General features: G+C 35.5%; 4 protein-coding genes across 4 annotated transcripts in view; 1 reads left to right on the top strand and 3 right to left on the bottom strand.

The window, feature by feature from the left end:
• The window catches only part of LOC134852140 (uncharacterized), a 487,803-nt gene that overhangs the window by 35,983 nt on the left and 430,949 nt on the right, over positions 1 to 20,871 (bottom strand). The window lies entirely within an intron of this gene.
• LOC134852138 (signal recognition particle receptor subunit alpha-like) overlaps positions 1 to 20,871 on the top strand; it is a 394,981-nt gene that overhangs the window by 175,794 nt on the left and 198,316 nt on the right. The gene's annotated exons all lie outside the window — the stretch shown is intronic.
• On the bottom strand, positions 59 to 7,359 carry LOC134850930 (CDP-diacylglycerol--glycerol-3-phosphate 3-phosphatidyltransferase, mitochondrial-like). The gene is made up of 3 exons (XM_063866750.1): positions 6,647 to 7,359; positions 6,206 to 6,569; positions 59 to 460 (listed from the first exon to the last, which is right to left on the bottom strand). The coding sequence occupies exons 1-3, from the start codon at positions 7,316 to 7,318 to the stop codon at positions 138 to 140; spliced, it is 1,359 nt and encodes a 452-aa protein (XP_063722820.1). The 5' UTR covers positions 7,319 to 7,359; the 3' UTR covers positions 59 to 137.
• Positions 12,145 to 20,566, bottom strand: LOC134851777 (COMM domain-containing protein 5-like). The gene is made up of 4 exons (XM_063868006.1): positions 20,423 to 20,566; positions 14,605 to 14,926; positions 12,903 to 12,978; positions 12,145 to 12,330 (listed from the first exon to the last, which is right to left on the bottom strand). The coding sequence occupies exons 1-4, from the start codon at positions 20,547 to 20,549 to the stop codon at positions 12,232 to 12,234; spliced, it is 624 nt and encodes a 207-aa protein (XP_063724076.1). The 5' UTR covers positions 20,550 to 20,566; the 3' UTR covers positions 12,145 to 12,231.

The following is a 20,871-nucleotide window of genomic DNA, read 5'->3' as shown; positions in this document are numbered from 1 at the left end:
ATTTTCCGCAAAAGTTTAAAACGATTATATTCACAGTTTTATGAGCAATATATTATACTTTTTATCATTATGAAAGTTAAATGTATCAAAATATTCATAAGTACAAAATATTATAGTTTTCAGCCACTTCATCAGTGCTAAAAGAACGATTTGATCAACTTTGACAAAGCCGGCATGAAGAAAGGGTATTTCACACTTTTAGGATCAAATTTTCTCTTATATTTGAACAACCTCTTTCGTTCTTCGTCCAGTTTAATTTGCAATTTAGAGTTTTTGGTTCGAATTAGAAACTGCAGCTCCAAATCTCTGAATTGAGAACGCATCCCGAAATTCGAAGAGCCAATCAGAGTCGAGGAACAATTGAACTGTTTAGGGTTTGATTCTGCCGGAATGTAAATCCACATTCCTTTCGCGTGGTATGTCCAGTTTTTGCGGAAGTACTCGAACACTTGATATTTATCTATAAGAAAATGGCAGTAACTTTGATGAAACTGGAAGGCAAATCATTCAATTTACAAGCTTTTATATGGAATAAAAAGACTTAATTGTATCAAACTTCATCACACAGGCAAAGCGGAGCTTCGCAAAACTTTCGATTTAGAAAGATTATTAACGATTGAAAAAGAACTTTATCTTCCTTCCTTTTTCCAATTTTATACACAGAGGCGAAGCTGAGCTTCGCTTCACTTGCGATACTAAGCGAGTGAAATTCAAATTCAGAAAAAGAGTAAAAACAACCACCAGCATTAAATAAGCTTCTAATTATTTACAAAGCGTTCAAAATCCAATATATATATACGTAGGTAGACGCCCGAAAAACCGAAAAAAAATGCCACAAAAATTGCCACACAGAGGAGAACCGAAAAATGTCCACAAAATTTGTCACACAGAAAATTGTCACACGGCATTGCAAGATAGTGAAGATAAAATGAAATGTAAATCACGAAATCGAAAACAAAATTTAGATAACGAAAATTTTTTCAGAAACACAGTCGAAAAACAATATCATCTGTGTTTAAAAAGCTGTTAGTAATTACCGAGCGACCACACAGCCGACAAGTGCGTAGGCTACCTGATTTTTTTCAAAAAAAAACATCAATCAATTTTTTTAATTTCAAAGCGACACAAAACAAGGTACTTAAGCAGATAATACATAAGAAGAAACAAACCATTAGGCCGACTTAAGCTTTGAAGCGAAATTAAACCAAGGAAAATATAAGTCAAGGCTAATATCTTTACAAATTACAGGAGTAAATCAGAAAACTTGCATCTACGAAAAAAGTTCCCCGATGTGGCAAGTAAGCCGACAACATAAGCAGACACATGAAAGTCCGAGTATTCAATTATTCCCGGAAAGAAATTTCAATTTCATACATACTGAAACAATAAGTCCGGTCGGGACTCGAGCACCAAACTTTGGGGTACAAAGGCAACCAAATTACCTCTAGGCCAAAGGGAAAGGAGTCTCACAGTTGCTAAAGTTCACTAAAAACTGAAGATTCCAGACCTTGTCAAAAGCAAAAGAAAATCACGTAACGTGGCAGCTAAGCCGACAAAAATAAGGAGAAAAACGACAGTCAGATAATAAAAATTTTCTCGGATATGCTGAAAAAAAGTTCGACCGGTACTCAAATTCCCAACTATAGGGTGCAAGGTGACAGCGTTACCCCTGAACCAAGTGGGATAAAGACTGCAGAGAAAATGTTTACGGGAAATAGTTTAATTCTAGATTACAAAAAAATTACATAATGCAAGACTTCAACTAAAGCAAACTAAAAGCAATGACCATAAATCATCAACGAGTATGATATGAAAGAGAAATAGATGATTTGAAAAAACACGTCAATTAGTTGGACTCATCTTAACTTTATGATTTTTTGATCTTAACTAATGATTTTTTCTCTATGTCCAACTCGCAACATTTCTGGTTGTGTCTCTCGAATTATCGACAGTAAGTCATAGTAAAAGAGCACAGCAAAACTAAAAACTGACGTTTCTCGTCAAAATTTTTAAAATTAGTGTCATTTTTTTTGTGTGGTGCGACAAAAAAATATCAACGAAAAAACAGAAATTAGGCATTATCGAAACTCATAGTCAAATAAGCCAATTGGAAAACAATTTTTATAGAGAAATTACTTGAAAAATGAAAAAAAATGTTAAAATTTGAAAAATTTATTCTATTTTCTTGCAGATATTTTGTTGATTTTTTGAAGTTTCTGATTCCCAAATGGCTCAAAAACCTCTAGAAACTAACTTTAAATTAAGTTTGAGTAAGTTATTGTAAGCCTACACGCTCGTCTTATTAGCTCGAAATTAGACCAAATATCGACTAATTTCAACGGGTTTTTCTGGACACTGAAAATTTTTTTTAACGTCATTCGAATTACGAATGAAAGGGCTGTAATATGAAATAAAACTCGACCCAATTTGATTTATTTGTGGTACTTAAATTTGCGGGGAAAACAAAAAAAAACAACAAACACAGGGGCGAATCTGAGCTTTGCGCCATTTGCGATACAAATTTGATTAAAATCAAAGAAAAAAGCTTGATTAAAAAAATGTTTTTGTCAATAAAAAATGTCAGTAAAAAAGAGGTATCAAGCAATTATGTCAACTCTACGACAGATGCGCCGGATGGCTGATTGAATTTAGCCAGAGGTGAAGATGAGCTTCGCACCAATTGCGATACAAATATGAATGTTATGAAAATAAAACTAAAAAAAAAGAAACTAAAAAAAATCGTTTTTGTCAATAAAGCCCGAAACTGCAAAAATCCGAAAGTAATCGGACCATTAGAAACTCTACGAAGAGCTTTGGGAATGCTATAAAAAAGCCAAGTTTTGAAAAAAGTTTTTTCTGTGGAACTAAGCCGACAAAAGTAAGCAGACAGACAATAACCTAAATAAATCAAAGATTTCTATTTATAAGAAAAACAAGTCTGAACTGGAATCGAACTCCTGGGCTTTGTCGTCTCAAGCATGGGGGTTGCAGCAACTTGGAATAAAGCTGAACCATCGAGCTACAGGATCTAGGCCGACAAAATAATTAGGTGGATGATAATCCGAAAAAGCACAAAAACTCTTGTTTGCAAAAACAGGCCCGGCCGGATTCGAACCTCATCTAAATCAGTTGTTTTACATCTACACCAGAGGTGCCGAATAGTGGACTGAATTTGAAGTTTGAGTAAAATATTGTAAGCCTACACGCTCATCTTATTAGCTCGAAATTAGACCAAATATCGACTATTTTCAACGGGTTTTTCTGTACACTGAGAAAATTTTTTAACGTCATTCGAATTACGAATGAAAGGGCTGTAATATGATATAAAACTCGACCCAATTTGATGATTATTTGTGGTACTTAAATTTGCGTGGAAAACAAAAAAAAAACAACAAACACAGGGGCGAATCTGAGCTTTGCGCCATTTGCGATACAAATTTGATTAAAATCAAAGAAAAAAGCTTGGTTAAAAAAAATCGTTTTTGTCAATAAAAAATGTCAGTAAAAAAGAGGTATCAAGCAATTATGTCAACTCTACGACAGATGCGCCGGATGGCTGATTGAATTTAGCCAGAGGTGAAGATGAGCTTCGCACCAATTGCGATACAAATATGAATGTTATGAAAATAAAACTATAAAAAAAAGAAACTAAAAAAATCGTTTTTGTCAAAAAAGCCCGAAACTGCAAAAATCCGAAAGTAATCGGACCATTAGAAACTCTACAAAGAGCTTTGGGAATGCTATAAAGAAGCCAAGTTTTGAAAAAAGTTTTTCCTGTGGAACTAAGCCGACAAAAGTAAGCAGACAGACAATAACCTAAATAAATCAAAGATTTCTATTTATAAGAAAAACAAGTCTGAACTGGAATCGAACTCCCGGGCTTTGTCGTCTCAAGCATGGGGGTTGCAGCAACTTGGAATAAAGCTGAACCATCGAGCTACAGGATCTAGGCCGACAAAATAATTAGGTGGATGATAATCCGAAAAAGCACAAAAACTCTTGTTTGCAAAAACAAGCTCGGCCGGATTCGAACCTCATCTATATCAGTTGTTTTACATCTACACCAGAGGTGCCGAATAGTGGACTGATTTTGAAGTTTGAGTAAAATATTGTAAGCCTACACGCTCATCTTATTAGCTCAATTTTTTGAAGTTTCTGATTCCCAAATGGCTCAAAAACCTCTAGAAACTAACTTTAAATTAAGTTTGAGTAAGTTATTGTAAGCCTACACGCTCATCTTATTAGCTCGAAATTAGACCAAATATCGACTATTTTCAACGGGTTTTTCTGGACACTGAGAAAATTTTTTATCGTCATTCGAATTGCGAATGAAAGGGCTGTAATATGATATAAAACTCGACCCAATTTGATGATTATTTGTGGTACTTAAATTTGCGTGGAAAACAAAAAAAAACAACAAACACAGGGGCGAATCTGAGCTTTGCGCCACTTGCGATATAAATTTGATTAAAATCAAAGAAAAAAACTTGATTAAAAAAAATCGATTTTGTCAATAAAAAATGTCAGTAAAAAAGAGGTATCAAGCAATTATGTCACCTCTACGACAGATGCGCCGGATGGCTGATTGAATTTAGCCAGAGGTGAAGATGAGCTTCGCACCAATTGCGATACAAATATTAATGTTATGAAAATAAAACTAAAAAAAAAGAAACTAAAAAAAATCGTTTTTGTCAATAAAGCCCGAAACTGCAAAAGTCCGAAAGTAATCGGACCATTAGAAACTCTACAAAGAGCTTTGGGAATGCTATAAAGAAGCCAAGTTTTGAAAAAGGTTTTTTCTGTGGAACTAAGCCGACAAAAGTAAGCAGACAGACAATAACCTAAATAAATCAAAGATTTCTATTTATAAGAAAAACAAGTCTGAACTGGAATCGAACTCCCGGGCTTTGTCGTCTCAAGCATGGGGTTTGCAGCAACTTGGAATAAAGCTGAACCATCGAGCTACAGGATCTAGGCCGACAAAATAATTAGGTGGATGATAATCCGAAAAAGCACAAAAACTCTTGTTTGCAAAAACAGGCCCGGCCGGATTCGAACCTCATCTAAATCAGTTGTTTTACATCTACACCAGAGGTGCCGAATAGTGGACTGAATTTGAATTTATAATTACCAAGCGGTAACAATGCCGAAAAAACCTGAGCAGAAACCCTTCATGCCAAAAAGAAACTCAGAAAAATTCTAAACTAACAAAAAATTTTTGTCCATTTTCTCCTCAGAGCACAATTAAGCACACGAACTTTTTACGATCCCCGAACGACGCAATAAGAGGCCACTAGTTCGATGTAAATTAGGCAGAAACTCAAAAAACCGATAATAAAAAAGACATTTTGACAAATCGAGTTGGTAACGTTATGACCAGTATTAAAAACAAATCTCGATTCGGCGGGATTTTTGAATTGCTAAAACACTTAAACTACCAGTAGTTAAAATTGTTTACAGCAAAAAAAACTATTCCTAGATCTGGAAACTAAGCCGATAAAACATAAGCAGACAAATAATAGGCCGAATTTTTTTGAACCGGAATATTTACCGTTTGAAAAAAAACAGGTCCTAGTCAGATTCGAACCCGAGACTTTTGCCGTCCCATCCATATTCGGTACCTCCAGGCTAAACGTGCAGGAGACACTAAAAATTTGAATTCATTATGAACCAAGGTACTACGAGTCCTTTACAGGTCCGATGAGTCTTGTAGACAAGGTTGTTTACGGGAAAAAAGTCTAGTACCTGATTGCAATACCCTTGCTTATCAAGGGTAAACATTAGCCGAATAAAAAGTTCCTCCATATTTTTCAAAAAGGTCACAACTATAAGATGAGGCATTTAAGCAAAATACCACAATGGTGAATTTATCGCAAAACATCAACGCAACTTCAACAAAAAGGAAAACTGAAATACAAAAATCAACTCAAGCCTTTTATGAGAAAAAATTCGAAGCATAAAAAATTGTTCATACAAAAAGATCAGCACCAATTAGACTAAACATCAAGCCTTACAAAACACAATATATGAAGGCGAAATTTAAATAAGAGAGCCAATAATCGATAACATTAGATTATTGGCTCTCTTATTTCAATATTGCCTCTATGTATTGTTTTTGCAAGGCTTGATGTTCAGTCTAATTGGTGCTGATCTTTTTTTATGAACTTTTGTTTTTCTTACCTTTTTTACTATTTCAAATTCTTACCTTTATTGGTGTTTCCACGCAACTGATTAACGAATTTCCTTAGAATGCATTCATACATGTCTGCCACATACCCAGCAGCACCCGATGCATTTCTGAACCCATTGCACTCCCGTGAGCATGCCAATATATGCACGCTCTGTGCACGGCAGTTCAAAATTCCACGCAAGAGACTTTCAGATAGGTTGAAATATCCAGAGGCAAAATACAATTTGTCATTTTGCGAAATGCTCCTAATAAATTGTTGCATTCGTTCTGAGTATGTATGAATATTTTGCTCGGGCGCCTGCAAATATGCTTCAATTGTCGTATCAGATTTGACGTTTGCTTCGTTTTCTGATGAGTTCGAATTAGTATTTTCAGTCACCTATAATCAGATATCTTTCTAATACATACTTATTTTTTGGCTCTTAAATTGAACATCGTGTTAGATTTACCTCTTACTTTGCAAGTTGACTCGAATTCGAAATCTTTCAGAACTTTTCCACTTTCAATTCGGAAGTTTTTCGGTTGTTTCCATGGTAACGGAAGTCTACTAGGATACGTCGTTTTTCCATCTGGTTTCAATCGAAAACAGAATTCGCCGACTTTCTTCATCAAACTTTGTAAATAATCGCAAAACTTTCTGTCGTGTATGACAATGTAACGGTCTTGACGGTTCGTAAAATACTCTTCACTTAAATTAGCTCCTGATAAAATGCAAATATCATCAAGAATATACGTTTTAATGTGAAAAACACCAAATATTTCATCCCACCTTTTGGGAGCTAGCACTTTTTTATGATAATTCAGGTATGACGTATGGTATAAATTGCAGTTCACTTTTTCCAAGTCCAAAAACTTCGACAGTGTTCGTGAAGTTTGATTAACACGCATTGATCTATTGAAGTCGAAAATGAGATCCACCTGTAATGATGGAACTTCTCTTAGTCTCTGACCAATTCGTTTGACTAATGCTTCTCCCTTGCTTCCAGTTCCGATGTACAGAGACGAAAGGACTATTCTTTTCTGAGCTTGGTTGACATTCGAAATCAAAGTTTCATAAAACTCTTCTGGACTTGACAATATTTCAATGTTGTCACCTTCTAAATTGAAGAGTGCTTTTATGGAAGGCATTTTTGCACAATTTTTTCATGAGACAAATCTAACTAAAACATTAATCTGAAAAGTTTTAGAATTGACATAGCCAACTGACAGTTGGAAAAGAGTAATGAAAGCAAGGAAACTGAAAAAAAAAACACTAGTGTTTTCAAAATCCTTCAACTTATTCGAAGAAAAATAGATGGCCTTAAATCTCTTTGAATTTGTAGAACAATTTATGATTGACACTTTTTTGATAAAATTAACCCAATTTGAGAAAACTGGATCAATAGGTCACTTTTATTTTGCTGGGAAATCTGATTATTAATTTCTATTTTCGTTATTAGCAGTCGATCACGTTTTTGTGTCCTTTACATTTTTGCTGTTCGATAGTGGAGTTTGCCTTCCTTTTAACAAATAAAATGAAATAATCTTAAAAAGAAATCAAAAGTCAAACCGCGAAAAATCAAAATTGAGCGTGATCAAATCTTAAGACATTTTCCTAGAAAAAAAATTATAATCACCAAGATCTATATAACTACGTTCATTACTTTGAAAAAGTTTCAAATTTAAAACAAAGCCAACAGACAGTTGGAAAAGTGCGAAAGAACTCAAAAAAGCAGAAAAAGGAAGCAGAACTAATTTTTAAAAAAAATTCAAGATTTCTCAATTTTTGAACTTCAAAAGTATTTGAATAATATCAATTTTTCGAAGTACAACAATTCAGAAATAAAGAAAAATTAAAAAAAAATCAGTTCTGTCTCCTTGATCACCTTAGAGTCCTTTCAACTTCGAGAGTCGTTTATTATTGGCATTATTTTGATAAGAGCTAACCCAATTTGAGAAAACTGGTTAACAATAGTTAGCTAAATTCATTGCTGCCAATTCAATTTTCTATTTTCTTGTCACCTATTTTCAAATCTAGGCATAAAGTTTTCCCAAATTGATTATACTTCGTGAGAAACATGTTTTTTTTATTTTAAAGTGAGTTTCGAGCAATCAGCAAGTACATCTATTGTCCGCTGATGGCTCCTCGTGTATTGCAGAACGCGTTCAACGAACGTGTGTAACGAATTCAAACATAGAGCTCGAAGGTAGAAAACATTACAAAGTATACACCCATGTCTAATTAAATCAAAATGATTGACGCAAATAAACAATCAATCAACACGCCGTGACCTTCGATATTCGAGTTGTAGTGGTGAGAGTTTTTCTGACACATCAAGTGGCTAAGCCGGCTTTTTAATTAGCCAAAACGAGAAAAGCGGGCCTAAATTTTTAAATCAAAATTTTATCATAACAGAGGCAAAGATCAGTCAGTACACTACAGATTTGATTAGAACGAATTGCATCATATCCTTTCATTTCCAATTTCACAAGGATAGTCGGTTGCTGTGCAAGTAGCACAGAATGTTAAAACCACTTCATAAAAACTACAAAAAAAGTGTTTTTTTTTTCTTGTTCAATGTATATTCGTATTTCTCCGGGTTGAGATGAGAGAACCAAAAACGCGTAGCAAGATAGTGCATTAGGCATAAACGACAATAGTTGTCCTAAATTTATTTACATACAAAAAATGAAGTAAAAAATTACTGGAACTTTTTCTTATTTTTTTGTAATAATTTTTAGAAATTTTTTTTGGCCAAAAGGGTACTCGCTCGAAATAAGACTTAAACTCAAACAAGTTTTTCTCAACACTTGGAAAACGTTTTGAAAATCTTTTAATCTCGTTCAATCAACGATTGAAAGTTCTTTAATATGATATATCACTCGACCTTTCCCGATGACTATTTCTGGTACCTGATTTTGCGTGGAAAATGAAAAAAATCTTCGATTGCGCTGGGTTTCAACGGGCATAAAAGAGATGCTTCAATTGAACTAGCGTTTAACGCACCTCCGGTGCTTCGAAAACCGCATATATTGGAAACAACATCTGCAAACTTTTAGTGTACTCTGACTGCACCCAATTACAGGGTTGGTAATTTCGAACTTTTTCCATTTTAAAAGCGTCATCTCGAAAAGTTAATGTGCCTCTGCAGAAATTTGGAGGCCAGATTTGCAACCACTGAGAGTCCCTGAGAGCACCCTACTATAGGGTTAGGAATTTAAAATTTTGTGAATTTTTTTAAACCTAAGTTTCCCAAAAAAAATTGAGAAAAAACGTCTTATCTCGGAAACTAAAAGCATTTGAACAGTCGCCTTTAGCAGTCGCATGTGGCAAGATTTGCAACTCTTTAGAGTACCCTGACAGCACCGAACTATAGCGTTGGGAATTTCAAATTTAGAAAAATATTTAATTTTAACTTTCTGAAAATTTTGAAAAAAAATCACAAACGTCACATCTCAAAAACTACAAAGAATTGAGCAGTCATAATTGGAGGCAAGATTCGCAATCCTCGAGAGTACTCTGACAGGACCTAACTACAGGGTTGGGAATTTCAGATCTTTAAGAATTATAATAATTTAAGTTTTCTGAAAATTTTTGAAAAAATCACAAAAAACGTCATATCTCGAAAACTACAAGGATTTGAACAGTCATATAAGGAGGCAGGGTTTGTAATCCCTTAGACTACTCTGACAGTACTCAACTACAGGGTTGGGAACTTCAAGTTTTGAAAAATTATTTTGAAATTTCTGAAAATTTTCGAAAAAATCTCAAAAATTGTCTTATCTCATTAACTAAAATGATTCGGGCATTCAAAATTGGAGGCCAAATTCGCAACCTCTAATTCGATACTGGGCTGCTTAATTTAAACTCAGTAAAATAACCACTAAAATCAAATTGGAAAATCGAAAAAAAATTCTAAACCATTGCAATATACGATATAGCTTAAACATGCAAAAATAATACGTTGAAAAAGCTTAAACATGGCGAGATAGTGAAGCCCGCATTTAAATATATAATAGATTTTTAAATAATAAAATATTTTTAACTGCTCGAACGACTACACTATGGAATTATATATCAATAATACGAGAGGCTTATCTTCAATTCACAACGAGTAAACTCTATTATGATATACATAAGTGCATATAGTTTACGCTAGTTGACACAGAGGCGAAGCTGGGCTTAGCAAACACTACTGAGAACACGACAAAAAGCAGCTCTTTAAAGTACAATAAAAAGTAGCAAAAACCCAACTTGAGCGTTAAAAAAATAGCCAACAGACATTAATATGCCAGAAATTAAAATTACTGCGTAAAAAATGTACAGCGACAAGCTTTATATATTTTTCATAAAAATCATAATCTTACAAAAGTAGGAACAATCTAGCCATTCTTTTTTGGTTACTATTCCTAAAAGCTAACTTGAAAACGCAAACCAGGAGCATGAAATACTTGTAAGAAGGAAGAACAACGGATGAATTTGAGCCGTATAACTACCATCAATAAAAAAAATTTCAACTATTGCAATCAGAAATGATTCAAAATGCAGAAAATTTCAAAGAAGGCGCTATTTATTGCTTAATTTTCAATGCAGGAAAACTCTAAAAACAAAACCATTAAGCTTCGAAAATTTACAATAAGAATCTCAATTTGTTATTAGACATTTTAGCTTAACTTCGTCCACATTAGGAATATATAAGATTTTCAGTCATACTAAAAAGCTCAAGTTATAGGAAAAATCCGAAACTAAGCTGACAAAAAACTTTTCGTTTACATAAAAAAAAAACAGATCCTGGCCGAATTAAAACCACGTACGTTCGTCTCCACTGACATATTCGTTTAACTATGTGGACTGATTTTATATGAACTGTGTCAAATGATTTGTGTTAAATAATTGTTAAACTATAAAAAACCAACAATCCAAATTGACGACGATTGCATATTCCAGGCGTCAATAAGACTTACTAAAAAGCATGCTATAAAGCCAATTCGTAACGAAAAACGAGAAAGAACCTTTATAGAATCGTCAAAAGCTAGAACTCCTTGCCAGGAGTTTTTTTTTGTAATTTTCGCTATTTTCTATGCGTATAGTAAGCTTAGAAGGAAACAAGGACTTAATTAACGCATAATAGAACCTTCAACACTTTTGCTACCCTAATCAGGGCGGATCTAGGATTTTTTCGAGAAGGGGGCTTTCAGAACATTTTTGAAAACCTCGTCTAACTTTTTTTTAAGGTTGACTAAATCGATTTTCCGAGCTCTCCCAAAGCACTAAAAAGACCGCTTTGGCCAATTTTTTGAAAACAGGCCAAAAAGGGCGTTTTTCGGCGCTCGCGTCCCCCTCAAAATAAAAAAATATTGGCGCCTTTAGAAAAAAAATTAGGTTCCGTCCGCCAAAAATGGATATCTCAAAATAGTACAACCGGGGACCCTTTGGTCGGCAGGGGGTCGAATCCTTGAATCGCCCCTTTAATCACCTACTGATCTTAATATACCTAGAAATGAATCTTCGTTCTACAAAAGTAAAATTTAAACTGGGACCAAGAACCCCTACTGAATTTTTAATATCAGTGTCTACACACTACCTTCTTCATTGACACTTAAAAGTTGCCAGATCTACGTAGAATTGCATTTTAAAAAATTGAGCCGGAAGCAAATACTCACGAGTCATAGAAAATTTGGGACAGAGGTGCAGGTGCACTTCGAGAGCGAGCAAAAAATATCAAAATGGACCTCATAATTACGAAAAAAACCTGGATAGAAAAAATCATCAAAAATTGTGATGACTAAGGTAACTCGAACAGCCTTCCCAAAGATTAACAAACACACGCCTTGTTTAAAATACCAACTGAGATACTTGAACAACAAAAAAACTTGAAATAAATCAAAAGTCAAACCAAAGGCATCAAATTCCAATGAAAACGCATTTCTCTGAGATTTTTGAGCTAGTAAATAAATCATGGCAAAGAAAAGCATTATCAAAAACATTCTACTAGCTAATGGATAAATATATTTGAATTCATATGAAAAAAAAAGCACCAGTGAGTACTTTCACAAGTTGGTTAAGGGTTCGCCATAATAGGCTGCGCTTTGACTAGCTGTATTTCCTTGAGACACATGGCTGTTTTGTACCGCAGCAATTGCAGGGAATCGTTGTCCAGCTGAAACGACAGACGATGATACGAAGAAAACAAAGACATGACAGTTGGAAAAAAAGTAACATATAGGCGAAGCGGAGCTTCGCATCCTTTGCGATACCACAAAAATAGCATTTCAAGCTAGCAGACACGAAAGAAAAGGAGAGCCACAAAGTCAAAAAAAAACAGAAACCTTTTCGAAGAAACCACAATTAAAAAAAAAAACTTGAAAATGTTGTCCGGAATGATGCTCTACTTGCGGAAATACGTCTAGAAACACATTCGACGGCGTTTAATGAAAGTTCAAAAACAATTATCAAGCTATAAACTTTGTACTAAAAACTATTCTAAGATTTTTTAACGTTTAAAGCAACCCATCTTTAAAAAAATTTTAAGGTCCGTCAGCCAAAAAAAAGTGTCTAAAAAGTAACTAAAGGGGAACCCTTTGGGTGGTAAAGACAGAAAGTCGAATTAATCCTTCAGAAATCTTCCTTCCTAAATCCTCTACTGTGAACCAGGGACGAAATTTCGTTCAGAGAGTTACAGATGAACCTGAGGAAACGGTACAAGATTCAATTGGCTCTAAATTAAACTACCTCAACTTGCCGCACAGATCCATCTGACAGTTCCATTGATAGAGTCACTCTAGGCTGCAATACTTTCTTCATTCGGCTGAAACAGCAAAAAATGAGGAAAACATCAAATCAATAATGCCACAGAATTTATCGGGAACTTTATGAGAAGTGCCTAGTTTAAGCACAACTTTGCATCAGTTAGACACCTCCGAAAACATGCAAGCATTAAACTTAGCCAACAGACACTTGGAAAAGTGTCAATGAACGCAAGGAAACCAGATAAATAAGTTTAAGCTTCAACTTCAATTTCAAATAACAAAATGGATGGCATTGAAGAAACACATTCTGAATTTCAAAGTAAATTCTGAATGAGACAGGCGAAGCGGAGCTTTGCGTCACCTCCGATACAACACAACCTAAGCGTAGCATTGCAAGCAAGTAGATAGATATTTAGACGGTAACAATTAGTTCGAAAAAAAAATTGCTAAAAATGTGAGAAACTTTTTGAAAAAATGGAAAGCTCAATTTCAGAAATACAAAAAACACAAACAGTAGCATTAAATTTACTTTTTTAATTTTAAATTAACTTTAGTCGTTGAGCAGCCACTTAGCCGACGCTAAGTTTGAAGACGCCCAGTGAGACGAAAACAAAAAACGCCATGCGAAATTGTTTTTATAACATGTTGATTAAGTTTTACAACTTCTACACCCGACCGACCTGAACTATTTTTTTAAATAGTAACCAACTTTTCCCCTTCGAACCACTAATCCAATAAAACATAGGCCGAAACTAATAAGGCCGAACAAAGCTTTTACGCGAAAAAAAAAACATAGCCGACAGACAATTAGAAAAGAGTCAACGAAACAGCAAAAAAAAACATTTGTTTTCTGAAAAACGTCAGTACTCGAATTTCAAAGAGAATTTCAAGAACAATTTGTATTGACACTTCTTGGAATTAAAATCCAATTTCGAAAATTGGAGTCGTTTATTTTTTTTCGCGCCATTTCAGCTTTTGGAATGTTTCTTCTTTTTAGCAAATGAAATTGAATTAATCAAAGAAATCAAGTCAAACTGCAAAAGATTGAATTTGATGAGATCAAAATTTAGAGTTTTCCTGACAAAAAAAAAACGAAAAAAAAATCAAGACGACCTTTATAAATGTCTTCACTATTTTCTTTGATTTTTAAACACTGAGTATTCGAAGTCTCTAAATAATTGAAGTAGCCGGGAAAAACTATGAACAGGAAAAACAAAACCGTTTCAAATTTTCGAACAAATTTCATCGTATTAAAGCTAAATGCAAATTTTAGAAAACATCCAGAACTGTCACTGTTTAGATAATCTTAACCCAATTGTCATAACAAGATCAAAATTTATTTAATAATTCCACTAGTAACTTTCAAAGTTGATTCCGCTTTCTCAAATGAATCGTGGCGGCATTTCATTTCATTTTGATAAAGTAGAATTGTCACAAGGTTTTCGCTGTAATAACCAAAAACCTAGAGAAGCAATCGAAAACTGTGCTAACCATTCCTTATCAACAACTGAAAATTCACATCTTTTTAACGCATAATAATCCTAACCACCACACGTCGCCGGTACTCGTTGCATTTTGAACTCGAGAAATGTTTGATGTGGTTTGGTGTTCATTATTTTTCTAGCCAATTGTTTATGTACAAAAACTATATTTGCCAATTGTTTATGCACAAAAACCTTATTTACTTGTTGGACAGAATGATGTCGATTCTGAATTTGACGTCTGCTAGTCTCTTTACACAGGGACCATTAGCCACAACTGCAGATGATAACTCCTCCCTTTTCGAAACAAACAGCAGTTGAACCAGATCTTCAATCAGAGCATTCGGTAGGTTAAGTGAGGTCAAATCCTTGATCAAATGTTCCTGGCGGTAGAGTTGGACTGAGAAAGCGATAGTCTGTTGACAGATATCTAGCAGTCCCAGAAACACAGCTTGTTCGCTCTCATTCTCAATCACCTCCAGCTGCTCGTCCGTCACATCGTCCGACTTTATAGCTGTCGTTACAACTGTAAATACAAACACAATTTTGTTGCGACAAGATTTCAGCCTGAAAGTAATGAAAAAGTAGCCAACATAGTTGAAAGTATTGATGTAGTTAGATACCGTAAGCAAAGAAATTTTTAAAATTTGCCTTCGATTTAGCGGAATTGCACAACAATCAGCAGGTACAAGGTATCAGATAAAAAAATATCATGTGGAGTACAGAGCTTAGCAGAAATAATCGAAACGTATCTCCCCTCTTGAGTAGTAGTCGCCAAACAGCCGAGTTGTATTACCGAGCAGCAGGATCACGGAGAGCAGCTGCAGCGAGTTAAAGGCAGCTAACCGGCAATATCGAAAAAGACCATCGAGGCGACACGCTTACTGTTTTTCAAGGCTGTTTGCAACCACCCGCCTTTTTGACCCCCGGTCCCACTCAATGCAGAACCATACGTGGGGAGGGTGGGTGTCATCCATTTCGCAGTATCCGGTACCATTTTGTGGCGGCGGATGATACTGGCCCCCCTCAAACCGTGACCGAAGTGAGATTCGAACGCGGAACCCTCGTGCTGATAGACGCGTGCCTTACCCAACTCAGCCACGGCAGCTCCCTCCTTAAGCTTCAACAGATTGAGACAAGACTGAGTCGCATCTGACTCGTGTTTGCAGAACTTTCGCTAATCTTACACATCCAGGGCAGGACAGCTTATTACGGTTAAGTCTGGAGGGGCGAGACCAGCAAGGCAAGTAGTAGTGATGCTTACATTCTTTGTTTGGAACTGGGAAAGAGTGTCTTTCCTGGCAATATTGAAAATGGCGTCTCTGCTCCAACAATAGCTGGATATCTACTTCTTCTTTTGATCACTTAGGGCTCAGGAACTCTGAATTACGGAGTCGTATCGCAAGACAAAAGTTCAGACAAATCCTGACTTCAGGGGTGAGGGGAGAAGTCCGAAAAATATGATACAAATCGAGGCATTTTCTACCGAATAATTAGATAAAAAGATAAAATAAATCGAAAAAATTCTGAACATAAGCTAAAATTGGAGTTGGTAAGTATACACACAAGATGAAAAACGAAAATCGACTAAAACGGGCATTTGAAATATGCTCAAAATTTAACTGTTGGTACACGAAACCAGATTTAGAGATGACCAACAATTTCAGTCATCCTGTGAAAAAATTCATTTACGTGGAAAAAGTCCAGTGCCCGGTTGCAATGCACTTGTTTATCGCAAGAGGTAAACAAACGGCTCAGAAAGGCAACAGGTGAGAGAAGAGGTAAAGGGGAAACAACCTACACCTAGAGACGTGAAGGGATCACTACAGACGCTGCCACTTCGAGACTGCAGTAGCGGTGATGGACTCAGTTGTCTGCGAATAGGTTGTTTACGATGATATCCGGATGCGATTTGAAAAATACTCCTTCGGTGAAAAGAAAGCCGGTTGCTCAGCAATTAGAACAGAAGGTACAAAAAACTTCAATTCTTTTCTTTCCGGGATTTTTTGCGGGGGGTATGACTTTTAGCTGACGTACTTAACAAGCGAAGACGCGCAAAAAAGCCAGTGAGCTCTAAATAAGTGTGAAAATTGAAACTTCCGAATCCGAATCACAACACGATTAACACGCTTTCAAAATCATCTTCCCAGGTTTTCATCTGATCGCACAACCGCATCATTTCTTTTTATCCCCGTAGTCTCACAGCATGATTCAGTAGCATCTTCACTTCAGCTCTGATCCTATAGCAGGAATCGTGGAGACTCAAGCTTACGTTCTTTGTTAAATCTTCCTCCAAAACTGTTTCCCGCGCTTTCGTGATGTCTGTTGACTCATTTCCTGCTCTTTTCCACGCGGTTGTCACAAAAATCCGATGTGTGAACAGTGTTCTTTTAAAACATTTTAGCCCGACTTCTGCTAGAAAATGTTGATACTACTTCAGATGCATCTTCATGTGATTCTTCGCAAGCGTATGTAATCAAGTAATGAGCGTTGCTCGAAACCATGGAAAGATCGGATGCAACTCCAGATGCGTTTCACCTCCACAAGTCTTCGAATTTCAAGAACCACTCATAGTCACTTGATTAAAATATCCAGATTTGAGAAAGTTGGATCAATGTGTAATTTTTATTCTGCTGGAAAATGTGAAAACTCAAATCCATTTTCGAACCTGGAAGTCATTTACGTTTCTCACAACCTTAATATTTTTGTTGTTTACAAGTGACTTCTGCCTTCCTTTTAAAATATAAAACGAACTGAACTTTAAACACAGATGCGAGGCGGAGTTTCGCGCCACTTGCGATAAAATACAATTATGAAAACATAAGTCGACAAAAAAGACATTGAAAAAAAACTAGGTGATCCAAAATGTTTGTATGTCTCAATAAAAGACAACTAGGGGCCCAGCTAAAGCCGGAGCTAAGTGTTTGATATCTAATTTATGATACTGATCCGCGACAACTGCGTTATTTGAAAAATGGAATTTGCCCGAAACCTTAGTTGTTTCTCAACTAAAATAAATTGATATTGAACATTTTTAAGATATTAGAAAAAAAATTTTGGAGATATTGGAATTTTTTCAAAGACATAAAGTTTATCTAAAAAAATTTAAAGAGTTTACAATAAAATTCGCAACCGGTTCTTTCGATTGAACTTTTCATCACAAATTCGATAGGGTAGTTTTTGAGCAATTCAAAAAATTTCTATAAACGGCCAAAAGTTCGAAAGGTTGACTTTCCGAAAACCATGAAAATTTTCTGCAAAAATCAGGTCTTGGCCGCTAAAGCAGAGAAATTTCCCAAAACACGGTTTTTCGATTGAACCAAAGGCTCAAAAAATGAGCAAGTCAGAACATTAACTTCGAATGCGTAACGGACAAGAAGCGACCGCTTACTCCGCTGCACTTACGTTAGGAATAGTGTTATTTTGCCTGCATATATGTGTTTTGTCGCTTATGTAGACTATTCTGTCTTTGATTTTGATAGTTTTCTTGACCAACTTATGAGATAATTGTCTTAGTTTGGGAAGCTTGACATCAGACTGAGTGTCTGTCAATCAATAGCGCATCAGTTTAACACACAGGCGAAGCTGAGCTTCGCACCACTAACGATACAAATGAAGAAAATTGACAAAGAAAAATCAAAAACCAAAAAAACTAAATCTATCAAAATGAATAAAGCTAGTGATGGAACGAAAACGTAGAAAGTAAATGTAACGTGATGAAAAAGTAACGCAAGTAAATGTTGTTCCCAGCGGTAAAAAAAAAGCTGAAAATACCTGGTCAGGAAACCTTTTTGCCGAAAAAAAATCAAAACTTAAGACTTGTGAAAAGCTAAAAAAAACTACCCCTCACCCTCAGAGCACTCGGAAGACTTTGTTTGCTTGTGAAATGAAATAGACTGAGGCCACTAAGCTGATATAATATAGGCCGAAACCTATTAATCCCAAAAAAAGCCAAAAAATTTAAGACACAGACAAGCACATACACTCTTTTTACTGGTCGAAAGACGCAATATGAGGCCATTAGGTCGATATAATATAGGACAAAACCTATTAAGCCGAAAATAAAACTTGTCATGAAAAACTTGAACAATAATTTTTTAAAGCATTTTGTGCCATTCACAGGTGAGCATAGAAAATAGGTTTCCGTTGAACGGAATTGAGATAACGTCACTCGGTCAATAAAAAATAGGCCGAAAATATTTGTGCAGATTAAAGTTTTTAAGCGAAAAAAAAATAAAACAAAAAATATATATATACAAAGTCAAGATTAGCAAAAGTATACGCAGCAGAGAAAAATCAGATCACTAAAAGCAACTATAATTAAAAAAAAACTTGAAAAAATACATTATGAGGCAACTAGGCCGACAAAACATAAGAAGGAGGCCAAGTAGCACTTCGCATACAAAGCTAAAATATGACCAATAATGCTACTGGGAAACACTGAATGAACAAAATTTTGAGTCTACAAAATTTCTCAAGAAACGCACGCCAATTATGAGTCTACATAATTGGTAAGTGACGCAAGCCAATTAAGACAAATTAGCAGTACCAGTCAATTTGAAAAAATGGAGTCTGCCAACTAACATGCCTCAATTTATAGAGCAGACGCATTTTAACTAGTGTACGAAAAAGTTCACTAAAACATCCGACCCTGCCCAGTTTCAAACCCTCTTATGTTGCTGTGGGTCTCCTTCTTTACCTCTACGCTACAGATCCATGATACCTTGAAGCTAAAGTGCTATTTGTAATATAATAGTCTGAGTTAATATTAGCATTGGCTGTTCTTAAAAGCTGCTTATTGATCGAAGTGAGCACTGTCAAAATGAACACATTTTGTCGCAAAAAAATTTGCGTCGCAACAATATTTGCGACTTAGGTTTGAAAAAAAAGATAGTTCATACAATAACACAAGCTTTGCTTGTGTAAGCAGACAATGAGAAGCCGACAACTTTTTTGAAACTGCTTATTTCCCACTTGAAAAAAAACAGGTCCTCTCAGATTAGAACCCAGGACCGTCCCAGGCGAATTCGTTACCTCCAGATCAGTTGGGCCGGAGACGCAAAGAAATTTGCATTCATTGTGAATAGAACCTAATTTTAGCGTTTCTAATTTTGACCATTCTGAGTACAAAATTCTTTACGGAAAACAAATCTAGTACCCGATTGCACTACCTTGCATAGCGCAACGGTAAAAAGTAACTAAAATAAAAACTGTATACAGAAAAAATTCCAAGATGTGGCAAATAAGCCGAATAAACATAAGCAGACAAACAATAAGCCGACAACTTTTTTGAAACGGATTAGTTCCGATTGAGAAAAAAACATGACCTGGTCAGATTCGAGTCTTTGCCGTCCCACGCGTATTCCTTACCTCCAGACTAAGTGTACCGGAGACGCTCCGAAACTTGAATTCAATTATGAATCAAGATACCAAGTGATTCTGTTAAACACGTTGTAAGCCCGAAGAAAGTCTATATTCCGACTTGCTAATGCTTGCTTATCGCAAGCGTAATTAGGTTGATGTGCTGTAAGACTCATTTGTCACTTTTTATTCTAAAAGATCGATCTGCTAAAAGATCGGTCGCCGACGGTCTCTTATGGAAATACAGCGCCTCTCAATGTTTTAATTTATTGCTTTGGTTAAGTCAAATAAAGCAGCAATTAAGTCTTCAAAATGAATACGCGGTACCTATTGATATATTTAATAAAAGTATTTGCTTAGAATTGCTGTGATGTGTGATCCTTTTGTCACACTTGGTTTTTGCATGGACCCCTCAATCACACTTATACACCTTCACGTAACTTCCAAAGACGTGGTCGGAACAACAATTCCGACGCATTTCCTTACATTTGTCATACATTTCGTCCGGAACACAGAGAAAGAGAGAATTACTGTTAGAATTCACCACATACAGTACCTGTTTTTATTAGGGACCACGAAATTTTTGAGGGACCAAACAAGTAAACTAGTACCCGCAATTATCCGTAAACTAGTACAGATTCCATTGCCATCAAAAACTCACCTTTAAGAATTTTTCTCCATTTGCTTTGCTCCCAATCTGCCAAATTACTACCTAATTTGGAAATAAATTTGTGTGCATTTCCTGATGTTATCAGATTAAACTGAGACTCAACTTCGCCGCTGACCATTGTCCAAAATCTGTAACAGAAGTGTTTTTTTTTAGCAAAACATGGAATACTGCTACGGAAAATCCGCTTTATCTTTACATTTTGTTACTTAGAAGAACTGTTTTCTCAGATAAGATTTTTCGAACTGTGCCATTCCGCCGGATGACACAGCATAACCTTCCCGCGACGGAAATAAAAGTGACTAAAGGCCTTACGAACAAAAAAGTGTTGCGACGGAGGGTCAGAATGTTCTGGAATTTTTAATTTTAAAATTTCGATTTGAAGGAGAACATTTCTGAGAAATAGAAAAAAGACGGCCATTTTGAATAAAATAGAGAAAAAT

The sequence above is a fragment of the Symsagittifera roscoffensis genome, chromosome 7, assembly GCF_963678635.1.
Source record: "Symsagittifera roscoffensis chromosome 7, txSymRosc1.1, whole genome shotgun sequence".
Lineage (NCBI taxonomy): Eukaryota > Metazoa > Xenacoelomorpha > Acoela > Convolutidae > Symsagittifera > Symsagittifera roscoffensis.
Note: the sequence above shows the minus strand (reverse complement) of the source record. Positions and strands in the feature narration are given on the sequence as shown.